Raw genomic sequence first — 25,331 nt, 5'->3', positions numbered from 1 at the left:
AGGCAGTGATGGTGGGAGGCTGGGATCCTGAGGGTGCTGTATAGGATGACCATATTTCCTCAAAGGGAAAATGGGACAATCTATGGGGCTAGCCTGAGCCCTTCCTCCCCACCCCCGCATGGTGCTGGCCTGAGACACTTATCTGAGCCCCCTTCCCACCGTGGGGCTGGGGCTGGTGTCACTGGCCGCCTGAGCCCCTGTGCAGGGCTGGTGTTGGTGTCACTTCTTGCTCAAGTCCTGCCTACCTGCATGAGGCTGGGGCTAGCCTGAGCCTTGTCTGCCCCCCCTGTGTGGGACTGGCATCACCACTTGCCTCCCCGCACATTCCTCTGCACCCCACTTTTTTGACAAAACTGGGTATTGTCCCATTTGTTCTTTCCAATTGATCAAGTTGGCAAGAGCAAAGTGAACAAAGGCCCACTTTTGCTTTAAAAAAAAAAAAGTTGGGATGGCTGGTACAGGGCTTAAAAAGGATTGTCCCAGCCAAAACAGGCTGTATGGTCACCTGCTGTGGGATGTGCACTGGGTTTGGCAGGGGATACCTTGGCTTTGACTGGAGCTAGCTACAGGTCATACCGTGGGGGGGGGGGGGGGAGAAACGATTCAGTGGGGCAGTGGAAGGTGGAGACTTCTCTCTCTGGCCCTGGGGAGAGGAATTGGACTTATCCTGTGCCTTTGGGGCATGAGGGTGATTGTAGCCAAGGCCCTTGCAGTGGCAGGGTCTGGCCTCAACGAAAGTTTATAGGCTGATGGTTGGGGGCACTAAGCGGGGGTGCTGGGATGAGGGTGGTACCAAGCTGAGCCCCTTAGTAGATAGTAGCATTAGGCTGTGCCTGAAGTAGGTGTGGAGGTAGTGACCCTGGGTCCTGGTGAGGGGTTGATAGTGGTACTGATGCTTAATTGTAATGTAGAATACCCGTGTAATGCAATATGTCCATGAATAATTGATTTACCTGTGTGTGCATGCACCCTGCTCCCATGTACATATCTATGGATATTTATATATGTACTGGATTCTTTAGCTATTTGTGATGCTGCAGCATGACACACAGAAACTACCCTTTCCTCACAGTATGAAACTATTTTAGCGTGGGGATGTATCTGTGGCCCTGAGGAATTGCATTAATAGAACTATCCACCAACTTCTAGTCGGCATGTCAGGCAGGTATAGCATGAAGATCTGCTCAGGATACATATATTGTTAATTGTGCAGGATGAGACCTCTGCCAGGGGATGGTTTGTTTATAATCTAAAAGAGGGGGACTTTGTTTTCCTGACTTCAAAACAGGATTTATCACCCCAATATGCAAATTATCCCATACAACATGTTAAGGGTATTGGAGAGGAAAGTATCACCCTTACTTACCACTTAAAAGGGCCTACATGTTTATTGTATGTAAATTGGAAAATATTACCACCCGTAGGAAATTATTCAAAAGGAGGATGTTGTAAAACATGATCATGCCTTATTTGGTACATGGAATTGTTTATGGAATGTGGCAAAATAAGGCCCACTGAAAGCTCCATGATAGGAAGAGAATTGGAACGGCATAATTTAGAGTATGAAGATGTAGGGGGATGTGAGGCCTGCATTCAGACCACACTTCCAACTAAACTTGGACCTTGATGGTATGCTTCTAGTGTATCATTTGAAATCACGGTTCAGGGACCCAAAATTGACCAAAGTCCCAACAATACCCATCCCAGGATGAGGGATGTCCCATCCTGCATTCAGGACCAGCTTGAGGACTCACTACCATCCCTTTCCCCAGAGTTCTGGTTAACATAGTACTATTCATGCACATCCCGTTGGTATTAAACCTGATTGCTGGCACGTGGGAGAATCTGAATATTTGTTCTGAATAGGGAGACTACGTATTAAGCACCATAACATCTGCTTTTCAATTTCTTGAACTAGGCAAGGTTCCAGACCTCATTAAGAATACTGTCCTAAGTGTTTTGAGGTCTGTGGAAGAAAAAGAGAATTGTTTGCAGCATTGCCAATAAATTTTTTTGGCATGATTTGGCATATGGGATCTGACTCCATACCCCAGTCAAGATTCTTGTTATTTAACAAGGAGTTGCATATTGACAAAATCCTTTTATGTCTCATTCACATTCTCTTTGCCTGTGTTTGATCCAAATGAGAATGTGTACAGCCAATGGACTACTGTCCATTCAATAGGTCACCTTGAAGATGACCTCCACTGAGAGGATCTCGATATACCCTCACTGGTGATTGTCCATCCAGAAACTCAAACCTGGAAAACCCTATGGATGGTCTCTTGCTCTGAAAAAGGGTGTCAGTCTATTAGGTGTGATGTGTTTGAGGTAAATGCAGTTTTGTGTGGAATGGAGTATGGGTACCAACAGCAGACTAGATCAGCGGCTTGCTCAGTTTGACTGACCAAGTGGAAGGCACCAACAGAGAAAGTGGCCTATAGTGGACAGGGACAGTATCATGTCATTACTAACTACCAAAAATCTAATTGTAGGCGATTGGAGCGTCCAGCCACAAATCCAAATTTTTGTTTTGTTCCAACCCAACATGTCCTTATAGGGTACATAGCACTTTCTCCAGTCCCCGTATTTGAAAACCAGTTATTCTTTCTAGACCCAACCATCAGGATCTGACAAACAGAGGCTAGGGACACCATTCCTTACCCATCCTGGCTAATAGCCATTAATGGACTTACCCACCATGAATTTATCCAGTTCTCTTTTAAACGCGGTTATAGTCCTAGCCTTCACAACCTCCTCAGGTAAGGAGTTCCACAAGTTGACTGTGCGCTGCGTGAAGAAGAACTTCCTTGTATTTGTTTTAAACCTGCTGCCTATTAATTTCATTTGGTGACCCCTAGTTCTTGTATTATGGGAATAAGTAAATAACTTTTCCTTATCCACTTTCTCCACATCACTCATGATTTTATATACCTCTATTATATCCCCCCTTAGTCTCCTCTTTTCCAAGCTGAAAAGTCCTAGCCTCTTTAATCTCTCCTCACATGGGACCAGGTCCAAACCCCTAATCAATCGGATTGAGATCGGATACAGAGGGACCTAGACAAATTAGAGGATTGGGCAGAAAAAAACCTGATGAGGTTCAACAAGGACAAGTGCAGAGTCCTGCACTTAGGACGGAAGAATCCCATGCACTGCTACAGACTAGGGACCGAATGGCTAGGTAGCAGTTCTGCTGAAAAGGACCTAGGGGTCACAGTGGACGAGAAGCTGGATATGAGTCAACAGTGTGCTCTTGTTGCCAAGAAGGCTAACGGCATTTTGGGCTGTATAAGTAGGGGCATTGCCAGCAGATCGAGGAACGTGATCGTTCCCCTTTATTCGACATTGGTGAGGCCTCATCTGGAATACTGTGTCCAGTTTTGGTCCCCACACTACAAGAAGGATGTGGAAAAATTGGAAAGAGTCCAGCGGAGGGCAACAAAAATGATTAGGGGTCTGGAGCACATGACTTATGAGGAGAGGCTGAGAGAACTGGGATTGTTTAGTCTCCAGAAGAGAAGAATGAGGGGGGATTTGATAGCAGCCTTCAACTACCTGAAGGGGGGTTCCAAAGAGGATGGAGCTCGGCTGTTCTCAGTGGTGGCAGATGACAGAACAAGGAGCAATGGTCTCAAGTTGCAGTGGGGGAGGTCCAGGTTGGATATCAGGAAAAACTATTTCACTAGGAGGGTGGTGAAACACTGGAATGCGTTACCTAGGGAGGTGGTGGAGTCTCCTTCCTTGGAGGTTTTTAAGGCCCAGCTTGACAAAGCCCTGGCTGGGATGATTTAGCTGGGAATTGGTCCTGCTTTGAGCAGGGGGTTGGACTAGATGACCTCTTGAGGTCCCTTCCAACTCTGATATTCTATGATTCTATGAATCCCCCCCCCCACACCCTTATACATTAAAAACACTTTTTTATATATTTAATACCATTATAAATGCTAGAGGAAAAGTGAGGTTTGGGGTGGAGGCTGACAGCTTGTGACCCCCCATGTAATAACCTGGCGACCCCCCCCGAGGGGTCCCAACCCCCAATTTGAGAACCCCTGAGACAGGGTGACCAGATGTCCCGATTTTATAAGAACAGTCCCGATTTGTGGGTCTTTTTCTTATATAGGCTCCTATTACCCCCCCTCCCAATTTTTCACACTTGCTGTCTAGTCACCCTATACCTATACCAGATGACAGGGAGAGACTTAGGGGAACTTCATTGACATCTCCCCGCAAAGGAAAGCCCCAGGGACGGACCAAGTGAAGCGGGACTCTGCAAATGTCCATTCTCCGGAACCGGCGGGCAGAGCTGTGCACACATACGCCGTGTGCGGCCAATGCACTCCGCACCTCCAGCGGCCCCACGCCCACTGCGCACAAGCCACGTGCACAGCGGAGGGGCCCCGCCCCCGCCCCGCCCCGCCTGTTCTCACACACACGGCGTCGCTTCAGGGAATGCCCCGGATGCCGTAAAACTCCAAGCCGCCCTCCTCTGCTTTCCGGCCGCCCCGTCTCCGCGGGGATGGTTGCTGGGGGAACCGCTCCGCGTCCTCCTCCGGCAGGCGGCTCGGCGAGCGGGCTCTCGGGTTGGGCGGGTGGCGCTGCCCGGCCCCCCGGGGGGCGGGGGCTGAGGGGGCGCGGATCGCGGGAGCGCCAGGGGAGTCGCAGCCCGCGAGGGGCCGCAGGAGGTGGGTGCGGGGCGCCGCGGGACCAGCGACCCCGAGCTAGGGCCGGGGGCCCCGGGCTTCGGGGGGAGCTGGGTCCAGGCCGTGCCCCGTGGGCGGGGAGGGGGGTCCTGTCTGTGCCCCTGGGGTTAGGGGCTCCAGTCCTGCCTCTGGGGTGGGAGGGGGCTCCAGGCCAGGCTTTGGGGGGGGAGGGGCTCCAGGCCAGGCTTTGGGGGCGGGGGGCCTCCAGGCCAGGCTTTGGGGGGGAGGGGCTCCAGGCCAGGCCTCTGGGGTGGGAGGGGGCTCCAGGCCAGGCTTTGGGGGGGGAGGGGCTCCAGGCCAGGCTTTGGGGGGGGGAGGGGCTCCAGGCCAGGCCTCTGGGGTGGGAGGGGGCTCCAGGCCAGGCTTTGGGGGGGGAGGGGCTCCAGGCCAGGCCTCTGGGGTGGGAGGGGGCTCCAGGCCAGGCTTTGGGGGGGGAGGGGCTCCAGGCCAGGCTTTTGGGGTGGGAGGGGGCTCCAGGCCAGGCCTCTGGGGTGGGAGGGGGCTCCAGGCCAGGCTTTGGGGGCGGGGGGCCTCCAGGCCAGGCTTTGGGGGGGAGGGGCTCCAGGCCAGGCCTCTGGGGTGCGAGGGGGGGTACTCCTCTCTATGCCCATGAGATGGGGGGGGGCGAGGACTTCTCTCTGTGCCCCTGGGGGGGAGGGGTTGGCACTGTCTTGTGTGCTGGGGGTGTCCCCAGCCAGTGCCTTTGCAGTGGCAGGAGCTGGCTTCAGCCTGTACACCTGGGCTGAGGGCTGGGGGTGCTAAGCTAGGACACCGATGCTGAACTGTAATGTAGGATCCCTGTGTAATGCGCTATGGGCACCAATAATTGCTATAGGTCTGTGTGTTTGTCCCCTGAGCCCCTGCATATGTCTGTGGAAATTTATATTATATATGTACTGGACTCTTTAGCCACTTGCGATGCTGCACCATGACACACAGTATCTGAACTACATTGGCACTTACACCATCATCTTTCGAGAGGGATGGTTGCCATTCATTCAGCTGTATGTTTATATTTTTGCATGTATAATATATGTATGTATAATATGTGAAATAATTGTTCATCACTCTAGATGTGTTTTCTTACCTAGGGTTTTTTTTTTTTTTTTTTTTTAAAGAACGTGTCTGAGTTATTTTTTCTTTTAAAAAACGCTCTTGGAATATGTCTAGCACAGGGTAGACCATCCTGGAGATTTAAATCTGCTACCCACAGACAACAACAGCACAGCCTTCCCCACACTGCCCTATTTAGTGCCTCATTCCTATTTTGATCGGACTGTCTGGAGGGAAGGTGTACTTTGTTCTTCATGCTTGTGAAATCATCAACCTTTTTGTCAAGAAGGATGCACAATAGTTGTCTGTGGGGGGGTTGTATCACAGTTCTGGTCATGCTCCCTCTGCTGGACACTGTCTGTTGTGAAGGGATCCAAACACGAAATCCCGTGCCTTTAGCTTGCTGGAGCTGGACAGAGTTTAGGTACTGTTTCTGACTTTGGGTCTCTAGACATGCACTCCTGCTGTAGACCGCACATCTGACACCCCTCTTGGCAGTGGGGACCCTGCATCTTAATTGCCGGAGTCCTGAAACTAATGTTGTCTCCCCCAAGCCTTCCCAGCAGCACTTCTGCGTTCTCCAGAATTCCACTGAAGTAGGGTTACCATATCTAACAAATAAAAAAGAGGACCCTCCACGGCCCCTGGCCCCGCCCATTTCCCCACTCCCAGCCCCACCCCAACTCCGCCCCTTCCCCCTCCCACTCCCAGCCACGCGGAAAGGGCTGCCCGAGCGCTACCGGCTTCACGGTTTGCCGGGCAGCCCCCAGACCCTGCGCCCCCGGCCGGCGCTTCCCCAGTGCAGCTGGAGCCTGGGAGGGGAAGCGCCCAGACGGGGGCACAGGGTCTGGAGGCTGCCCGGCAAACCGTGAAGCCGGTAGCGCTTGGGCTTCGGGCAGCCCCCTTGCCTCCGGACCCTGCGCCCCCGGCTGGGCACTTCCCCTCCCGGGCTCCGGCGGTGCAGGGTCCGGAGGTATGGGGGCTGCCCAAAGCCCATAGCGCTCGGCTCTTAAACAGAGCCGAAGAGTCGGGGAGGAGCAGAGCCGCTGCGGCCGGAGGCTTTGCTCCTCCCCTGACTCTTCGTCTCTGTTTAAGAGCCGAGCTGCCTCAGCGATACCGGCTTCGGGCAGCCCCCATGCCTCCGGACCCTGCGCCGCCGGAGCCCAGGAGGGGAAGTGCCCGGCCGGCGGCTGGGGCCCGGAGGCAAGGGGGCTGCCTGAAGCCCATAGCGCTCGGGCAGCTCGGCTCTTAAACAGAGCAGAAGAGTCAGGGGAGGAGCAGAACCGCCGCGGGAGGGGAAGTGCCTGGCCGGCATTTTCCCGGACATGTTTGGCTTTTTGGCAATTCCCCCCGGACGGGGGTTTGAGTGCCGAAAAGCCGGACATGTTCGGGAAAAAGAGGACGTATGGTAACCCTACACTGAAGGTGTGAACCTTCTGGTTTACGATTTACCTCTTCAGCAGCCCATGACAGTGAACACCAAAAGACACAGACTCTGCACAGGATTCTTAAACACTATTCTTTACTTAGCACAAGCAACGTAAAGATCTATTCAAAATAATGAACACAGGTGTACGTTTCCCTGCCTCAGTTTTGTACCCCTGTGGAGAGCTCTTTGGACTTGGGCAGAGCACTCTGGGAAGTCTGAAATCCTTCCCTCAAGCTCATGGTTTCTCTCCAGAATCTCAGAGCCTGAATAAGTCAGCTAACATTTTTCTGATCCTTTGCTGGTCTTGCAGTTAAACTGGACCTGCACTATGAAAGCATTCCTCCTGTCTTTTCCTCTCTCCTATGTGTGTGTCTCAAGTTTATATGTCCTACCTAGTGTGACCAGATGTCCTGATTTTATAGGGACAGTCCCGATTTTTGGGTCTTTTTCTTATATAGGCTTCTCTTACCCCTCACCCCAGACCCGATTTTTCACACTTGCTGTCTGGTCACCCTAGTCCTACCTCTACCTTGTTTCTTTGTTCTTCTGCTGAGGATTTTCCGCTCCTGCTTCTCTGCTCAGGCAGCCTCCTTAGCATACCCATTGTGCAGTCAGAGCACAGTGATTAAGGATAATGACTCTGCATTGTCCCTGGTCTGTTGGGTATGAGCTACAGCCCCTATCAACAAATGGTGGGTTCCACATTCACACAGAGGTAGGGTGACCAGACAGCAAATGTGAAAAATCGGGACGGGGGTGGAGGGTGATAGGAGCCTATATAAGAAAAAGACCCCCAAAATCGGGACTGTCCCTATAAAATTGGAACATCTGGTCACCCTACACAGAGGTGTATTCCACGATATAACAATAACTTCACAACATCAACCAGAATTCATAAGTTGTACATAAACAGATCCCCCAAATTGTCAGAGGTTGCAATGAATGATATTTGTTAGGAACTTGAGTGAGATTATTATAGACCGAACAATTTGTACAGCACCTAGCACAGTGGAGCCACAATCTCGATTGGGTCCAATGAGCTCTACTGTAATGGGGTAAGAGAAGGCAGTTCAGTCTCCACGGCCTGGTTCAGTTCTTAACCCTGCTCATACTGCCAACAAAGGGGGTGAGTGGTGGAACTGGACTGAGGCCACCAAACTCATTTAATTCACACAAACCACTGATCGTGGAGTAGAAGGTTTTCTAATGATCAAATCCCTTAATCAATCATTACTTCTGGTTAATTCTTCATTAAACCAGTACTAAAAGCTGCATTCAAGAAAAATGAAATATTCTCTAAGATAAATATATTTGTATAAATTACTTTTTGGAGGCCATGACTTTAAAAGTTATTACCTTTTATGTATGTCATACCAAAAGTGTTGTAAGTACTTTAGTCAGCTAATAAGACACTCTCCTTGCCCAGGGAATTTACATTCTAGATCCATGTCAAACAGAGGGAGGGCGGTGGAATGTAGCAGAAGGCAGTGAGGACAAAATTTAGCAAGATTCAAAAAAGGATTGGACATTTATATGAATAACAGGAATATCCAGAGTTATAATAGTGCTAAAAGATTTTGGAAGAGATACTAATCAAACACTGGTTTCAGAGTAACAGCCGTGTTAGTCTGTATCCGCAAAAAGAACAGGAGTACTTGTTAGGTGCCACAAGTACTCCTGTTCTTTTAACCAAACACTGCAGGTTTTAAGCAAATCTCTAATTTTGGGGGATTAGGAGGAAACCTAACGTGAGACAAGATTATTCCACATCTGCCTAATCTGGGGTTTCTTGTACCTTCCTCTTGAAGCATCTGGTACTGGCCACTGTGAGAGACAGGAGATTGGACTAGAAAGCCCACAGGTCTGATCCAGTCTAGCAATTCCTATGTTCCTATTAATCAGTAAAGTATAGTATATATCTTGTTAGTACTACAGTTTTTGTTTGGATTGTCTTTTTAAATGATTATTTAATTCATTGTTTTTTAAACTTCAAGTGTGGGGGAAGGCTACCTGTGGTCTGGTTTGTAAACCACTACCAGAGTGGAAGATTGGTTTGTGGCATCTAAGACAGCAGAGGAGAGAGAGGGAAAGGACACAAAGAGGCCAGTTAGATGGGAGGCTAGTTTTGAAAAAGTTCTCATTCTATAATCTTCTGCTCTGATTTTTTTCCCTGTTTTGTTTTTAGCAAACCATGGAGTCCGACAAAGGACTGAATGAAAATTTAAAAATCCAGTTTAAGGCTTTACAGGAGCAACAACAGAAGAGGCTGCAAAATGTGATGGAGAAAAAGAAAGAAAAGCAGCACGGTCAGAAAGGCAGCAACAACAACCCAAAGGAGACTTTTGGCGTCCACGATGATTTAAACCTATTTAAGGTAGATGGACAGCTATCAAATGAAGAGATCAGCAAAAGGTAAAGGTACAGTTCACATTGTTAGGAAGGATACAGAACTATATTTAGCACTTCGTCCTACAAACTCCCACTGACATTAATATGTAAAATCACTGCTGATGTCACGGATTTGCAGTCTATCTGTAGTGCTTATCAGGCCCCCATCACTGTAGTATCTGAATACCTCATAATCTTCAATGGATTTATCCTCATAACATCCCTGTGAGGGAGGGAAGTGCTATCTGTGATGCGTGCAGACCGGGTGCCAGCTCATGCCAAGGCCCAGGGCCTCACTGACGCTTTTGATTAGCTCTCCACAGCTCATCTCTACTCCGCTGTGACCTACTCCCTCCTTTTTGCTTTCGTTTATTCTCAAATTTAAATAATAAAGCTATATGGTATGATGGAGATGTTTCTCAGAGGAAAGTCTGTTTATAGACATTTAGGAGTTTCATCCTCATTTGTCAAAACTGATGTTGGTCAAATTTTGGAAAACAGCTCAGAAGAAAACCTATGTGGAAAGTTGGAAATGGAGGGTTAGGGTTTGAAACTTTATTCCTGATTAACGTCATAACTGGTTAAAAATGTATTTGTGCACAAGTTTATATCCAGCAAAAAAGGTACTGTTTTACTGTATGAGTCTCTATGGAATTGGATAGGAACCTGGGAATGACTTATTTTTTCACCTCTCTGCGTGGATTGCTGCATTGTTTGCTTTTCTTCTTTTTGAATATTGCAGAAGGCTTTGAATTCCCTTTAATCTGGGGGTTTACACCAGGGACATACCACTTAATTACGAGTGTTTTGAAGCTTTCCTTGAATTGGCTCTGCTAATGATATTTATGCGGGGAATATGTACCTAAAAACAGAAATTGATTTGGGCAGAGAAAACGTCTCTTTTTTTGCACAGGCATGATTTGGTTTCCATTCAGGAACTGACATTTATGGGGACCCTTTAAGAAAGGCAGCGAAGGATGGTCCAGTGGCTAGTGCACTAGTCTGGGCTCTGGGAGACCCATGTTCAATTCCTACTCTTCTACCAACATCTTGTGTGATTTTGGGCAAGTTACTTAGATTCTCTGTGACTCTTGGTTAAACAGGGATAATAGCACTGCCCTTCCTCCTAAGGGTGCTGTGAGGATAACCATGTTAAAGATTGAGAGGTGCTCAGATACTGTGGGGATGGGAGCCATCTAAGTACCTAAGGTAGATAAGTTCCATTGTTGTATGCAGTGTAGTTGGAGCCATGTCAGTCCCAGGATATTAGAGAGATAAGATGGGTGGGGTAATATCTTTTATTGTACCAACTTCTGTGTGTGTGAGAGAGACAAGTTTTCAAGCCACACAGAGCTCTTCTTCAAGTATGGGAAAGGAACTCCCAGCGTCACAGCAAATGCAACAAGTGGAACAGATTGTTTATCATAAGTAGTTAGTTTATATTGTAAGGGACCAGTTTAAGTCCCTTGTCCTCTGCAGTTATAGGACAAAAAGAGTTAGTTGGTGGTTACAGAATATTGTAAAAAGCCATAAAATCCAGTGTTTCTGTTCAGTCCATGATTTTTAGAGTCTACCAGAGCAGTGAATGCCAGAAGCTGGGAATGGGCGTCGGGGGATGGATCACTTGATGGTTGCCTGTTCTGTTCATTCCCTCTGGGGCATCTGCCATTGGCCACTGTTGGAAGACAGGATACTGGGCTAGATGAACCTTAGGTCTGACCAGTGTGGCTATTCTTATGTTCTTATATGAATTTAAGCTTCCAGGCTTGTCTTTTGAAAGGGTTGTGCAGGTTTCCTTTGAGGATGAGGACTGATAGGTCAGATATAGAGCAATCACTTTGTGAAAAGTGTTCACCCACGAATAATAGAATGTTTTGTCTTTTATCAGTTTCCCGGGTGAGTTCATTTGAGAGTGTAGTGACTGTTTGGTTTCATCCACATCATTGGGCTGGTCCACACTAACCCCCCAATTCGAACTAAGATATGCAACTTCAGCTACGTGAATAACGTAGCTGAAGTCGAAGTACCTTAGTTCGAACTTACCGTGGGTCCAGATGCGGCAGGCAGGCTCCCCCGTCGACTCCGCATACTCCTCTCGCGGAGCAGGAGTACCGGCGTCGACGGCGAGCACTTCCGGGATCGATCCAGGATCACTTTATCGCGTCTAGACAAGACGCGATAAATCGATCCCAGAAGATCAATTGCTTACCGCCGGACCCGGAGGTAAGTATAGACCTACCCATTGTTATCCAGGCATTTAATGCACTGGATGAGGTATGCCACGTGTTGTGAAAGGCATGTGTAAGATCCATGGATTTTGATGATCATTGTTGCAGGTATGGAGAAAGAGACACTGGGGTGGGAACTTGTGTGGCTTTCTCAGAAGAATCAGATATCCAAAGCTGAGGACAGTTAACTCAGTAACCCAGTCAGGAGTCCTACCAGAGCTACCTTTCTTGTGATATTTCCACTGCTTGTCCCAGCCAAAGACAAGAAGCACAGAAATTAACTGAATTTATTGACTTTCAAAACTTAATGTACTTTTCCCTAGTGAACATAGCTCATTAGACATGCTTTTATGTATAATTAAACTTATTAATTTTATTATTCTGAGCATTTATTTGAAGCCCCTCACAGTGGTATATGCCATGATTGCTGATTTGTTTTCTAGGTTGCTTGAGGATGAAAACGAGCAGCTTCAGGATCAGCTTCGAGAGGTCGTAGATGAAAATGGCAGACTGTACAAACTGGTGAGGGAGAGAGATTTTGAAATCCGGCAGCTTCAAAAGAAAATAGAGGAGGAGAGATTAGCCCTGAAAGGTAAACGGAACAAATGTATAGACTCCCTACTGCAGCATGACAGGCCATCTTGTAGGAATTTGTGTTTGCTTGATGTTCATAACAATGGCTGGTAACAGGACTGTGGTAATAGTTTAGTTCATAACAATGTTTTCATATGTCATCTCGTCACTTCCTACACGCTACTGCTCCCAATACTCTGCACCCTCAGCACTTCCACTTCGCACTACCCAGCCTGCAGGAGTTATTATGGATTTTCAGCATTCACAGCTTCACGTGACTTCATTTGGAGTTGCAGGTTCTCAGCCTTTTGAAAATCATGCCTTGCTGTGTTAGGGCTGTAGTAATTCCCCTGCACTGGTGCTGTATGAGAGAGCGAGGGAAACTGAGGTCTTTGGGTCTGATGAATTACTTAGGCCTTTTTAAAAGAGACTAATTGCCCGAGAGGGTTTGGAGCTGTCCCTAACTCCCAGCTATATCACAGAGGTTTGTTACAAGGGACGCTCTTTCTCCTGATTGCTGTTATATTTTAGGGTTTCTCTACAATCATGTGAGAGGCTTTTCTTCTTCCTATCAGAAATTATTGGGGAATGGGGGTATCAAATTTAGGCTGCATGTCACTTTTCTTCCACTCTCTGGCTGATTCCTGCAACTGAAATGGCACCCAGGGAGAGCGAGCCCAGTAACTTCAGGCCAGAACATCTTTAAAATGAGGAGAAAGCGGATCAAAAAGTGGCATCTGTGTAGTCATGGCTGATGAGAAGCATCTCTGCAGCACTCTATGCTTTTATTCATGTGAGGAAAAAATGCTCTTTGTGCTGCATGTGTATTGTTCTTTTCCCCTGGCTGAATCCTTTTAGGGCCATACTGGGCCTCTTCCACTAACTGCCAGTGGCCTTTCACTGTAGCCTCCAGAGGCCTTTTCAGTGTGCTGCACAGAGAAGGTTCTAACGCCGCCTCTACAAGCACATGAGAATGAAATTCAAGAGTATCTTGAACTTGTTTTCACTGACTACTGTGGGCCTCTCCTTTTGGCTACCAAAAACATCTTCCATCAGCTACCACAGGCCTTCATGTTGGCTAGAGCAGGCCTCTTGTCACAGGCAACTTATGTGGGCCTGTTCCAGCTACAGTGGGACATAGTAGAATTGCTGGTGGGGATTAGAGGTTGTGCTCCTAAACTTTGTCTTTGGTGTCACTGTCATTGAATCATTATTATGATACTCTTGAATTTCATTCTCATGTGCTTGTAGAGGCGGCGTTAAAACCTTCTCTAAAGATGTAAAGCAACTATATCACCATTAGTGAAACCACTCAGGTGCTTTTAGCATTGTCACTCAAAGTGTGTAGTTCTTCTCCTGTTAAAATCTCACCATTTCTATTAATGCTTTTATCTCTTTTTCTAAAGAAAAGTTTGGGCTTGCTAAATGCTCCTCTTTCTGTCATATTGTAATGACGTGCTCTGGTTGTAATTTTTCCCTTAATAAACTCCAGCTAAGGATGTAGTAAAATCCGATCTCTCTGCTGAGATGGAAGTTGTGGGTATTGTCCAGAGGAATGGGCATCTGGACCTCTACGTTTTAGTCCTGGATTTGCCACTGGCGCACTATGTGGTCTTAAACAAGTCATTCAACCTGTGTCCTCATCTGTAAAATGGGAGTAATGATATTTCCTATGTCAGAGGGAAGGATACTCTAAGGATTCATGTCTGTTTGTAAAACAGCTTTGAGATTCTTAGATGAGAGGTGGTATAAAAAGGCAAAATATTATTCTTTATTTATTGTATCTTACAGGAGGCACATAACTCATCTGAGACATAAACGGACCTCAGTTCCACACAGATCTGTTAGCTTTTTATTACTGACATCAAAAATGATAAATCCTGGAAGTCAAATTTTAGAAACTTTATTCATGCTGAAGAAACAAATGCCACAGACTTAAATTCCTCCTGTATTATTTTGTGTTGCATTCCTCATTTTGCATCTCTGCCCTGTTTAAACCCTTGTATCACACCCACTTGGGGCTCTGGCTAGGTGGAGAGCTATGATTAAAACTGCGTAAAACTTTTAAATGGTACTGGGTGTTTAACAATTTAGACATGCAGTCCTAGCTTCTTCCACCAGGTGTCATTGTTGCCCAGAGTAGCTGCGATGACTGAAATAGGAAAGGAGAATAATTGCAATAAGCACAGCTGAATGACGTATAGTTTATACGTTCATGCTTTATTATTCCTTGCATCTTATATTTAATAACCAAAAGATAGTATGTCCACTGGTTAGAGCTAGAAACTAGGAGCCAGGACTCTGAATTCTGTTTCTGCCCCTGCAGTTGACACACAGGGTAGTCTTGGGCAAGTCACTCTGGGCCAGATTTTTAAGGTATTTAAGTGCCTAACACCCATTGATTTAAATGGGATTAGGTACCTAAATGCATTTAAAAATCCGGCCTCTGTATCTCAATTTTCCATATCTGTAATATGGAGATAATGATCCTCACCCATCTCTCAGAGGTATAAAGCACTTTAAGCCTCTTGCATGCAAATGCATTTGTTTATTAGTTTTTATTATAATAATTATCACTAATTGTTAATTATTATGAAGAGGGGGAGGAGGAGTAATAGTTCCTGGAAATGGGAGGAAGTGTTACATCAGATCAAAAGAGCAAGAATGATGCAGATATATTTTTTAATAATAGATGAATTAGTTTCTTTGCAAGGATTTTAAATAGTAACATTGGGTCACATTCTCCCCTGGCCCACACTCTGTGTAACCCATTTGAAGTAAATCGAGTTGTATGAGGCATAACGTTTTCACAAGAGATTTAGAAGTAATTGGGTTCCATACACTGTGTCAGAGTTCATGTGGTATGAGAGACCGAGGATCCTTACAAACATTGGCAAACAGGTCTTCGCAAAGCTTGAAACACTGAGGGGACAGATCAGTAGAGCTATGGGGGTTTGGCAGCTAATGGCAGTAGCCCAGCGAAATCCTCATATACCCACTGAAGAGTTACTACTCCGGGTCTTTACTTCCTGTGTATTATTGTAGAGATAGACATATTCTTGTACATTTTAAAAATTATTATTGTACTTGTACATAGTACCTTTCCATCACTTAAATGACATGACAGTCTGAATGATATACAGAGATTACTTTAGCTACAACTCGGGGAGAATGTAGCATCTGTTTGACAGTGTATGGTAACATTGTGCAGCTATTAAGAATCCATGTGAAAGTGCAAGGGGTGTTTAAATAGGAACAGTGCAATTACCCATTTGGTATGTAGTCAGGACTCTAATCCTTTAGAACAGCGAAGGGATCTAGCAAAACTGGTACCTTTGGTTCAGCAGCGGCTCCAGTGCTAAGCTGCCAGCACAAACAGCATTGGCATTTTCACCACCATGTCACAAAAACCTACTCAGAACAGGCTCTCACAATACCGTGAGCAAACCAGCCAAGCCTTGTCTATACTAATGCTTATGCCACTGCTACTCCTAGTGCAGCTACACTCTTGTTGGCATTTGTCGAAATGTGGGTTATAGCTTAGCATGGACTAGGCGTTCATGACTCCAAGTGGAAAGGGCCTCTGCTTTATGTCTCATGTCAAAGACTTTACCTCCAGGAAAACAGTGCCTCCAGCACCATGATAAGATATTGGCTGAGCACTAACTGAGGACTGAGTGGCGTAAGTTGGATCATAAATGCCTCTCTCCCTCTTGCTATGCACTCTCTCTTTAACCATGCAGTTGTGGTTAGTTCAGATCTAAGTGAAGGAGGTTTGGTTATAAAAATAAAGTATGTTCTTGGCAGAGAACAAAAACATCAGTTAATCTGGATCCTACAGCTAAGATTTTTCCTTCATTTTATGTATTTCTCTTTTTTTTTTTTCTTCAGGGATGTCTGGTTTGGCAAGGGATGTTGCAGCTACTAAAATAGTTGAACTGTCCAAAAAGAATCGTGAGCTAACTGCTGAGACAGAGAGTGAAAAAGCCAAAGTGAAACAACTGAATAACAAAGTCAAAGAGCTTGAAAAAGAAGTAAGGTCTCTTCTGTTGTCATGGCAGATCTTCGAAATCAGGCCAGTAGTTTTCTGAGGGCAACGTCTGCTTGAGAAACTGGTTTTGATTCTTGTGGCTACTGGTCGGCTTATTACAGCATCAGCTCTTGCCATGGGTTCTTTTCATCCCTGCCCTTGGGAGGACAGATGGGGTCCTTCTCTTAGCAGTTTCCATCCTTTCCGGAAGGATGGGAATTCATATTTTCATAGATTCATAGATTCTAGGACTGGAAGGGACCTCGAGAGGTCATCGAGTCCAGTCCCCTGCCCGCATGGCAGGACCAAATACTGTCTAGACCATCCCTGATAGACATTTATCTAACCTACTCTTAAATATCTCCAGAGATGGAAATTCCACAACCTCCCTAGGCAATTTATTCCAGGTATAATGAGGTATAATGAGCCAGAGATTCATGAAATGCCAATTAGAAATAGTAATTTGTATCTCAAAATGCAGGTGCTTGTCTAAAGGGTAATCACAGCAATCTTCTATATGCCTTCTGGGGTGGTTGTTTTTTGTTAGGAATTATTTCTCCGCACCTCGGAGAATGAGACCACAGACCTGTAGATCCGTCCCAGCTAAACAAAAGCTTTATAACATTATTCCTAAAGCTCAGTCATGGGGCATTACACAGCAGGGGTTTTTCCCTTTAAAATACCTATGGAATCTTAGGATTAGGTAAAATAATTTATTTTATTGAATTTTGCATGATTTTCATATAAGATGGATGAATTGGAATTCAAAAGTCTGCATTTTATTGAGCAAACTGATTTTAGATGTGGGCATCATAATAGGATGTTCTGATCCCATGCCTCCATCTCCATTGGACTTGAGCTACATTTAGGTACGTAGATACCTGCTTTATGTACCTAACTCCTGAATGCGAGCATCCCTCGATGCCCACATTTGACGACTGATCCCACAATTGCAAGTCAGCGGCTGGTTGCAGTTCTTTCTCTTAGTAAAATAATACAGCTTCTCTCAGGGAAGGTTGAATTATGTGTTTTTGAAATGTGTATTTATGTGGCTACCTTGAAAATTTAGTGGAAGATGAAGGCATTTTTGCTAGAGTAATTAAAAGCCACATATCCTTTTGAGGTTGTTATTCTTCAGCTTAATCTTCCTTGGAGTTACGCTCTGGTCACTGTCTGCATTCCATAATGTGTGCGTGTGTTTCAGCTACAAACAGCCCTGGGAAAAATCCAGTCTCTTGGTGGCAATGACTCAGGAATCAAGCAATCGATGTTGAGAAGGATGGAAGGAAACTCGGTATGAATTATGTTTTTTATAGAAAAATTCAAAATGACAACTAATAATGTGTTCCTTTCTGTTGTACAGTCTCTTTCATCATGATGAAATCATCTATCCTTGCCATTGGTGTTACAATCTGTCCTAATTGCTCTATGTTCAAACTCAGTGAGTGCGTTTGAGTGGATGGTTATAGTGTTGGAAAAGAAAAAGTGTTGTGACCTGGTCAATTGATCTTCCCTCTCTCCCTGCTGCATTTTTACAGTGCCTCAAATTAAGAGGGTTATAGTACATATCAGCTTCAGAGCTCACAAAGCAAGCCATCATCTACCACATACGATCGGAATTGTGGGGGCTACAGGAGAATTGATAATTATTTGCATACATAAAAGAAACAATAATTGTTAATTTTTAAGAGGTCCCTGCCAAGTTCTGTCAGAGTTGCATTGTGGTTTGTTTTTATTTTCTTTCAATAACACAACTCAGTTAAGGGGTTATTCGGCAGCATGGGAGCCTAGTGGAAGGACGGTAGAAGAGGCATTGGAGAGGCAGGATGGCCCAGAGGCTAAAACACAGGACTTGGAGTCAGGGAGATCTAGACTCTATTCCTGGCTCTGCAACAGACGGACTGTGGGATCCAGGGCAAACCACTGAACCCTCAGTTTCCCCATCTGTAAAAGGGGGGTAATAATAGTTACCTGTTTCACATCAATGTTGAGGCTTAATTCATTATTGTTTGCAGAAGCACGTTTCAGGATTCACAAGATGTACGGAGTATCATTATTATTAGAGGAAGCACAATCCACTGCTACGCAGGCAAGGCGTACAGGCTGACTAGCACTCAGTCTGTGATGAAGGGTGTCCCTCTGTCTCCTCAAGGCAGATGGGTTTGGACAGGAGCTATTTGTAGACTGAGTCCTCCTTTGCTGAAAGGTCGTTGTATCTCTCAGAATGTACATGTACATTGCTATTCTGTATGAACCCACTCTGAGACACGTCTGAGCTTTCCTCATGGTCACAAATTGTCCTTTCTGGTAGTCAGTTCTGTTTTCTGTAGTGGATTCCGTCCTTATCAAATACATTTTCCTTCTCTCAAAGCCTGGAAGTCCAGAGTTGAAAGCTTTGCAAGAAAAATTAACTGCAGCCAACTTTAAAGCAATGGAGTTGCGCAATCAGCTCCAAACCACAAAACAGGAACTAAAGATGATGCAAAAGGTACTAGTCCACAACTTGTAATGTATATAGTGATCTGGGCCTGGTTTCTGTAATGGAGACAGTTTGTTTGTTAAATCAAGAATGGTGCTTCGTTTTCTCTTGGTTTTGATTATCCTCCTTGATTCACTATTAATCTATTCACTATTAACCCACACCAGGATTCACTATTAGTAGTGATTCACTAATAGTGATTCACTATTAACTATTGATTCACTATTAATCCACACCAGGAAGGAAGGCACAAAAGGGGCGATAACACTGGTTGGATTCTAAAGTGGAGAACACTGAGCTACAGAAATTCCTGGTCTACCAGGGCCACTGTCACTTTCCAATATTTCTACTGATAGTACGGCTCTAAATCCTGTAAGACATTTATGCCCTGATTCAACAAAACAATTAAACTTGTGATTAACATTGAGCATGTCCCTAAGTGCATCTCTATTCAGCAAAGCATTTAATCACATACTTAGCTTTAAGCACAGGCTTAAATCTTATTTAAGTCCATGCTTGTGGTTAAGCACATGCTTAGGCACTTTGCTGTACTGGGGCTTCAGAGCAACTTATTCCTTCCTGATTCACTGTGACCCCTTAGTGCATTATTCTGTACTCTTCCCACATGACACTCCCTTTGATTTTACTACTTTGCATAAGAGACCTGCCATGGAGATCAGAGAGATGTTTTCCCTAAAAAGAGATCTCTGCTGACCCTTTTATAAAAGTTGAAACACACTTCATAATAACTCGCTCTCCTTAGTGTGTCTGCTTTGGAATTGTGTAGGACAGACAGCCCTGGGTCTGTAAGGGTTTGCAAGATATCAGTGTTTCCATTGTGCACCTGATGTGTTTTGGTCAATGGCTGGTTATGTATTTGTTATATGAGAAAATAATTACATATGTTGAAACCTGTTAATAATGGTGACTAAAGGGATTTCTGTCTGTTAATACTGGTGGCCATGTAGTACAATTTGAATGCCCCCTCCACATATATGTATAGTATTGATTCACCTTTCACTGTAAGGACAGTTCGGACATTTTATTGAGTGGTTCCTTTCTAAAGAAAGAAGAATATCCAACCTTTAAATGTTGAATTGTATTTAAATACCCATTTCAGCAAGAATTTGTTGGTACTTTGGTTCCCAGTGAAGCCATTAATATTAGCCAAAATCTGGTAACAAACAATTCTCTATTGTAGTATTGATCTGACAGAGCTGAATATGAGTTACAGGCACCAAAGGGATACAATAAGTATGTGTATTTGTGTTTGCTGGGAGAAGGGCCACATTTACACACACACACACACACTCTCTCTCTCTCTCTCATTGTTAATATTCATGGCTCATTCACAGCTTTTAGCAAGTGAAGTTGGTGAAGATGTGAATATTCAAAATCTTTTGACCATCTCTGGCAGTTGGCGTGGACGGGCCCAGCAAATCCTTGTTCTGCAAGGCAAGGTAAGTTACTACTCTGGGTCTTTTTTCTTAATCTATATGTAGTTATCTTTTTGGTGTTTAGAACTGAGTGCCAACTTGCAAACACATACTGGGCCTCCATGTTTGTTAAAATTATGACATTTTGAACATGGACGTATTGTATAGTGCAGTCCTGCAAAATCCCACCTGTTCATTCACCTGTGGTGAGTATTTTTTTTTCTTCTGATGAGCAAGTAAAATATCACTAGTTGTCTTGTTATCAATAAGTCACAATCAATGCTAGGCAAGTAGTGCGGTCACAAAAAAAAGGCTAATATCATTCTGGAGGTAATTGTTCTGGTCCACTCAGACCTGGTGAGGCCTCAGCTGGAGTACTGTGTCCAGTTCTAGTTGCCACATTTAGGGAAGATGTGGACAAATTGGAGAGAGTCCAGAGGAGAGCAACAAAAATGATCAAAGGTTTAGAAAACTTGACCTATGAGGAGAAGTTAAAAAAAACTGGGCGTGTTAAGTTTTGAGAAAAGAAGACTGAAGGGGGACCTGATAATAGTCTTCAGCCACGTTAAAGGCTGTTATAAAGAGGATGGCGATCAGTTGTTCTCCACATCATTGGAGGTGTTAACAGGTTAGGTCCTGCCTCAGTGCAGGTGGCTGGACTTGATGACCTCTCGAAGTCCATCCTACCTTACATTTTGTGATTCTAAATTTTGTATTTTGCTGGTAAGTTTTCATGATAGTGTTACAAGCATGGCATGATGCTATGATCATATTGGTAAACTCACGCCTTAAAGCAAAGCTATGTGAAAACTTGACATGTATTTGGGGGGATTGGAGAAGGTTGGTTTGTTTAGAAAATACGTGTAGTTTGAGCATTGGCTTGCTAAACCCAGGGTTGTGAGTTCAGTCCTTGAGGGGCCCATTTAGGGATCTGGGGCAAAAATCTGTCTGGGGATTGGTCCTGCTTTGAGCAGTGGGTTGGACTAGATGACCTCCTGAGGTCCCTTCCAACCCTGATATTCTGTGAGTCTACATTTTTTTAAAGTTTGATTTCTGCCTTTTAAAGTCTTGCAGCATCTAGTGCTGTGTAAGTCAGGTGCTGGGGCACTGTCCATAACCATGGGACATTTTGTTGTGACTGAGTAAGGGAGTGAATGAAGAAGAAAGATTGCTAGTCCCTAATTTATTTAATTCTTAATTTGTAGCCAGTTGCAGGAGCATCACTTGCTTGCAGCATGTGGCCAAGTATACAGAAATTATTTAATGCAAATAAATGTCTAGTCATTTAGTGCTCAGATAAACGGGCATTAAAATAAACAACTCTACAATATATTGAAATCTGGGGTTTGAGTTTTTGGTTGTTTTTTTTAAACACATCCACCCTAGGAAATTGTGTTACATTAATTAAACTGTTTCAAACTTCAGCTCCATTGGTGTTGGGAATCCTGCACTTACAATGAGGAATCCTGGTCCAACCTGCTTAGCAATGAACCTTCTAGTGACTTTAACTCTCCATTACTTCTGAGGGGCTTCATCCAACTTACTGCCGCTTGGGAAATGGAGACTAGCTGCTGACACAGGACATAAGGCTTCTCTCTGGTTGTTTTCTTGTGTGTTGTCACTCCACTGCAGTTAGGTGCATGCTGCTGAACAGGGACTTTTTTCACTTTCATTGACTAAAACGGTAAACTCCAGCTTTTCTGTGGGCAAAATGGGTCTTCCCTCCTGCAGACATACCTTCCTGTGTCTGATGTAGACATCTATGAATGGGAATTTGAAAGAGCGGGCCCTGCTGCTGTGCCAGTTAACTGCGATTTGTAATGTCAATAACTATATGACATGACTCTCCACTCTGGACCAGATCCGACCGTTGGATGTGAGACTGTCTTTGACTTCAATAGAAGCAATGCATGCACAGCCAAGGCCAGAATTAGGTCCTGAGTGTCCTTTCACATTCTCCCCTAGCTTCGAGAGCTGGAGAATCAATTGGGTCAGGGCAAGAGGAGAGCATCAGTGAATAATGTTGATGAGGAAATGCTGGCCCTTACAGATCCACGGAAGTTGTCAGCCCAAGAGAAAAACCTGTTACGGATTCGCAGCTTGGAAAAAGAAAAGAAAGAAGCCTTGGAGGTAAAGCATGGGGAGCTGCGATAGATTTGCATATAATACATGATATGTAAGAATTCTGCCTCCCTTTGTGTGGGTGCTCTAGAGAAGGGATAGGGCACTGTCGCACCCACCTGGGGCTCAATATAAGTAGGCTCTCAGTGCCCAGGAGTTGGAGAAGTGGCTAGCACTGTTGGATTCTCTAGTGGCCCCAACGGGTGTGGGAGATGCATAGGCCATGGCAGCAAGATGTGCAGACACCCATGGGCTCCATACAGTACAGAGGTTCAGCAAGTGCACTTCTCTATAGACTCTCCCCACCACCAGTTGTTAGAAGGCCTCCAGCTACCAGCACTGAGGTTGAGAACCTCCTTCCCCATCCCCACCACAGTTCAGCCTTGAAGCTGGCATAACTTAGCACCTAGGTGTACATATGCCTCTCATCCTTGACAATGAGGATAAAATCAGCAATCCACAATTACATACCCCATGGGCCAGATTCTGCTCTTACACCAGTGTAAATCTGGAGTAACTCCATTGTTGTCTTCCCGTCTCAGGCACCATTCACAATAGTTGCTCAGAGTGGAACTTCATAGTTCTAAAGGCAGAAGGGACCACTGTGGTCATCTAGTCTGACCTCCTGCATAACACAGTCCAGAGAACTTCCCCAAAATAACTCCTAGATCAAATCTTAAAGAAAGGCATCTTATCCAAAAATTGTAAAAATTGTTAGTGATGGAGAATCCACCACGGCCCTTGGTAAATTGTTCCAATGGTTAATTACCCTCACCATTAAAAATTTACACCTTATTTCCAGTCTGAATTTGTCTAGCTTCAACTTCCAGCCATTTGGATCATGTTACACCTTTTTCTCCAAGATTGAAGAGCCCATTATTAAATATTTGTTCCCTGTGTAGGTACTTATAGACTGTCATTAAGTCAACCTTTAACCTTCTCTTTGTTAAGCTAACTAGCTTGAGCTCCTTGAGTCTGTCACTATAAGGCAGGTTTTCTAATCCTTTAATCATTCTCATGGCTCTTCTCTGAATCCTCTCCAATTTATCAACTACAGACACTCCCCGGGTTATGTATACCCGATTTACGCAAATCCGCACTTACAGAAAAACCTCCGTAAGCTAGAAATAGGAGATTTTTTTGGTTTTGTTTTGTGTAATGGTCGGTTATACGTTTCCGACTTACGCAAAATTCGAGTTACGCAAGGCGTTCCAGAATGGAACAATTGCATAAGTCAGGGAGCGTCCATACCTTCTTGAATTGTGGCCACCAGACCTGGACGTGGTATTTCAGCAGTGGTTGCACCAGTGCCAAATACAGAGGTAAAATAACCTCTCTACTCCTACTTGAGATTCCCATTTATGCATCCCCGGATGGCATTAGCTCTTTTGGCCACAACGTCACACTGGGAGCTCATTTTCAGCTGATTATCCACCATGACCCCTATGTTTTTCAGAGTCACTGCTTCCCAGAATAGATCCCCCATCCTGTAAACATGGCCTACTTCCTTTGTTCCCAGAGGTATACTTTTACATTTAGCTCTATTAAAACACATAGTGTTTGCTTGCGCTCAGTTTACCAGTCTGGGGTTCCTCCAGATTTCCAATGGTCTTACTGAGATTGGAATCTGGCCCAGTGTCGCCAGTGTGTTTGTAATCTATAATTTTATGTATTTATATTGTGATGCTCTTTATTCTTCAGAGGAGGATGTTAATCAACAGTGTAGTCACTTCAATTACAGGGCAAATGGCAGATCGGGAACACAATGCTTCAGGTTTTGGTACAAAATTATAATTTGCTTCATTGCCAAAACTGAATCTGCTTAAATCCAACCAGATTCCTGCACACTGAGTGATGAGTGAAACATGCAATAACAATATAGCTATATTTCTGTTTACACAGAGGTGAGTCACTTTTTGACTGCTAAGCCAGTGCACAGCTCTGGATTCTAAAGGACCGTGTCTGCTTCCCTGTGCTCCCTTCAGTGAGAAGATGCATGTAGACTATGATATGATTGATCTCTTCTGTCATTTCACATTGTTGGTTTACATAATTGCAGAAACTCAGTGGGGAACATAACACTCTCCAGAAAGATCATGAGGATGTGAAAAAAAAACTGGATGCATCAAAAGCCAGGAACAAAGTGCTGTCCAATGAGGTGAAAGCTCTGAAAGGACAAATCTTAACGCTGCTGGAGAAAGGAAAGCACGATGATGAGCTCATAGATGCCTTACTGGTACAGTCTGACTATTGCAATCCCGCCCAGTCATTACAGGATTAGTGCTCTGGCTATAATTAGCGATAGCAAAGGCATATTACAACATAGTGACCAAAACATACACTTAGGATAGTTACAAGTTTCAGAGTAACAGCCGTGTTAGTCTGTATCCGCAAAAAGAAGAACAGGAGTACTTGTGGCACCTTAGAGACTAACTAATTTATTAGAGCATAAGCTTTCGTGGACTACAGCCCACTTCTTCGGATGCATATAGAAGAAGTGGGCTGTAGTCCACGAAAGCTTATGCTCTAATAAATTAGTTAGTCTCTAGGGTGCCACAAGTACTCCTGTTCTTCTTTTTAGGATAGTTAGAGGCCTGTAAAATTCATGGGTCAATCCTAGGTTTAAGAATGATCCAAAACTTCTGCATTTTATATTGAATCAGCTTCAGACACAGGTAAAGATTTAAAATTGGCACAAAGGGAAGGGTGACGCATTTGGAGGTGGCTATTGGCGGCACGTCTCATAAGAAATGTCCAGCGGAGTTGTCATAAAAGGTGGAGACAAGGTTGTCTGGTAGGTAGAAAAGGGAACTGGGAATCAAGACTCTTTTGATTCTATTCCCAGCTCTGCTGTTGACTCACTGTGTGATCCTGGGCATTTGGTCAACGTT

General features: G+C 44.9%; 2 protein-coding genes across 5 annotated transcripts in view; one reads left to right on the top strand and one right to left on the bottom strand.

The window, feature by feature from the left end:
- ZBTB47 (zinc finger and BTB domain containing 47) overlaps positions 1–25,331 on the bottom strand; it is a 393,046-nt gene that overhangs the window by 160,739 nt on the left and 206,976 nt on the right. The window lies entirely within an intron of this gene.
- Positions 4,573–25,331, top strand: part of CCDC13 (coiled-coil domain containing 13) — a 33,920-nt gene continuing 13,161 nt past the window's right edge. For 2 of the 4 annotated variants that reach the window (XM_054016664.1, XM_054016663.1), the window contains exons 1-9: positions 4,578–4,685; positions 9,371–9,597; positions 12,245–12,393; positions 16,266–16,408; positions 17,609–17,698; positions 18,776–18,892; positions 20,239–20,343; positions 22,285–22,449; positions 24,500–24,676. In XM_054016664.1, coding sequence (XP_053872639.1) covers positions 9,377–9,597; positions 12,245–12,393; positions 16,266–16,408; positions 17,609–17,698; positions 18,776–18,892; positions 20,239–20,343; positions 22,285–22,449; positions 24,500–24,676 — 1,167 coding nt within the window. In that variant the 5' untranslated portion in view covers positions 4,578–4,685; positions 9,371–9,376. Of the gene's footprint in view, positions 4,686–9,370; positions 9,598–12,244; positions 12,394–16,265; positions 16,409–17,608; positions 17,699–18,775; positions 18,893–20,238; positions 20,344–22,284; positions 22,450–24,499; positions 24,677–25,331 lie in introns of all 4 variants that reach the window. The other 2 variants (XM_054016666.1, XM_054016665.1) reach the window with 2 other exon arrangements.

The sequence above is a fragment of the Malaclemys terrapin genome, chromosome 2 (assembly GCF_027887155.1).
Source record: "Malaclemys terrapin pileata isolate rMalTer1 chromosome 2, rMalTer1.hap1, whole genome shotgun sequence".
NCBI classification, from domain to species: Eukaryota; Metazoa; Chordata; order Testudines; family Emydidae; genus Malaclemys; species Malaclemys terrapin.
This window is presented reverse-complemented; position numbering and strand designations above follow the sequence as displayed.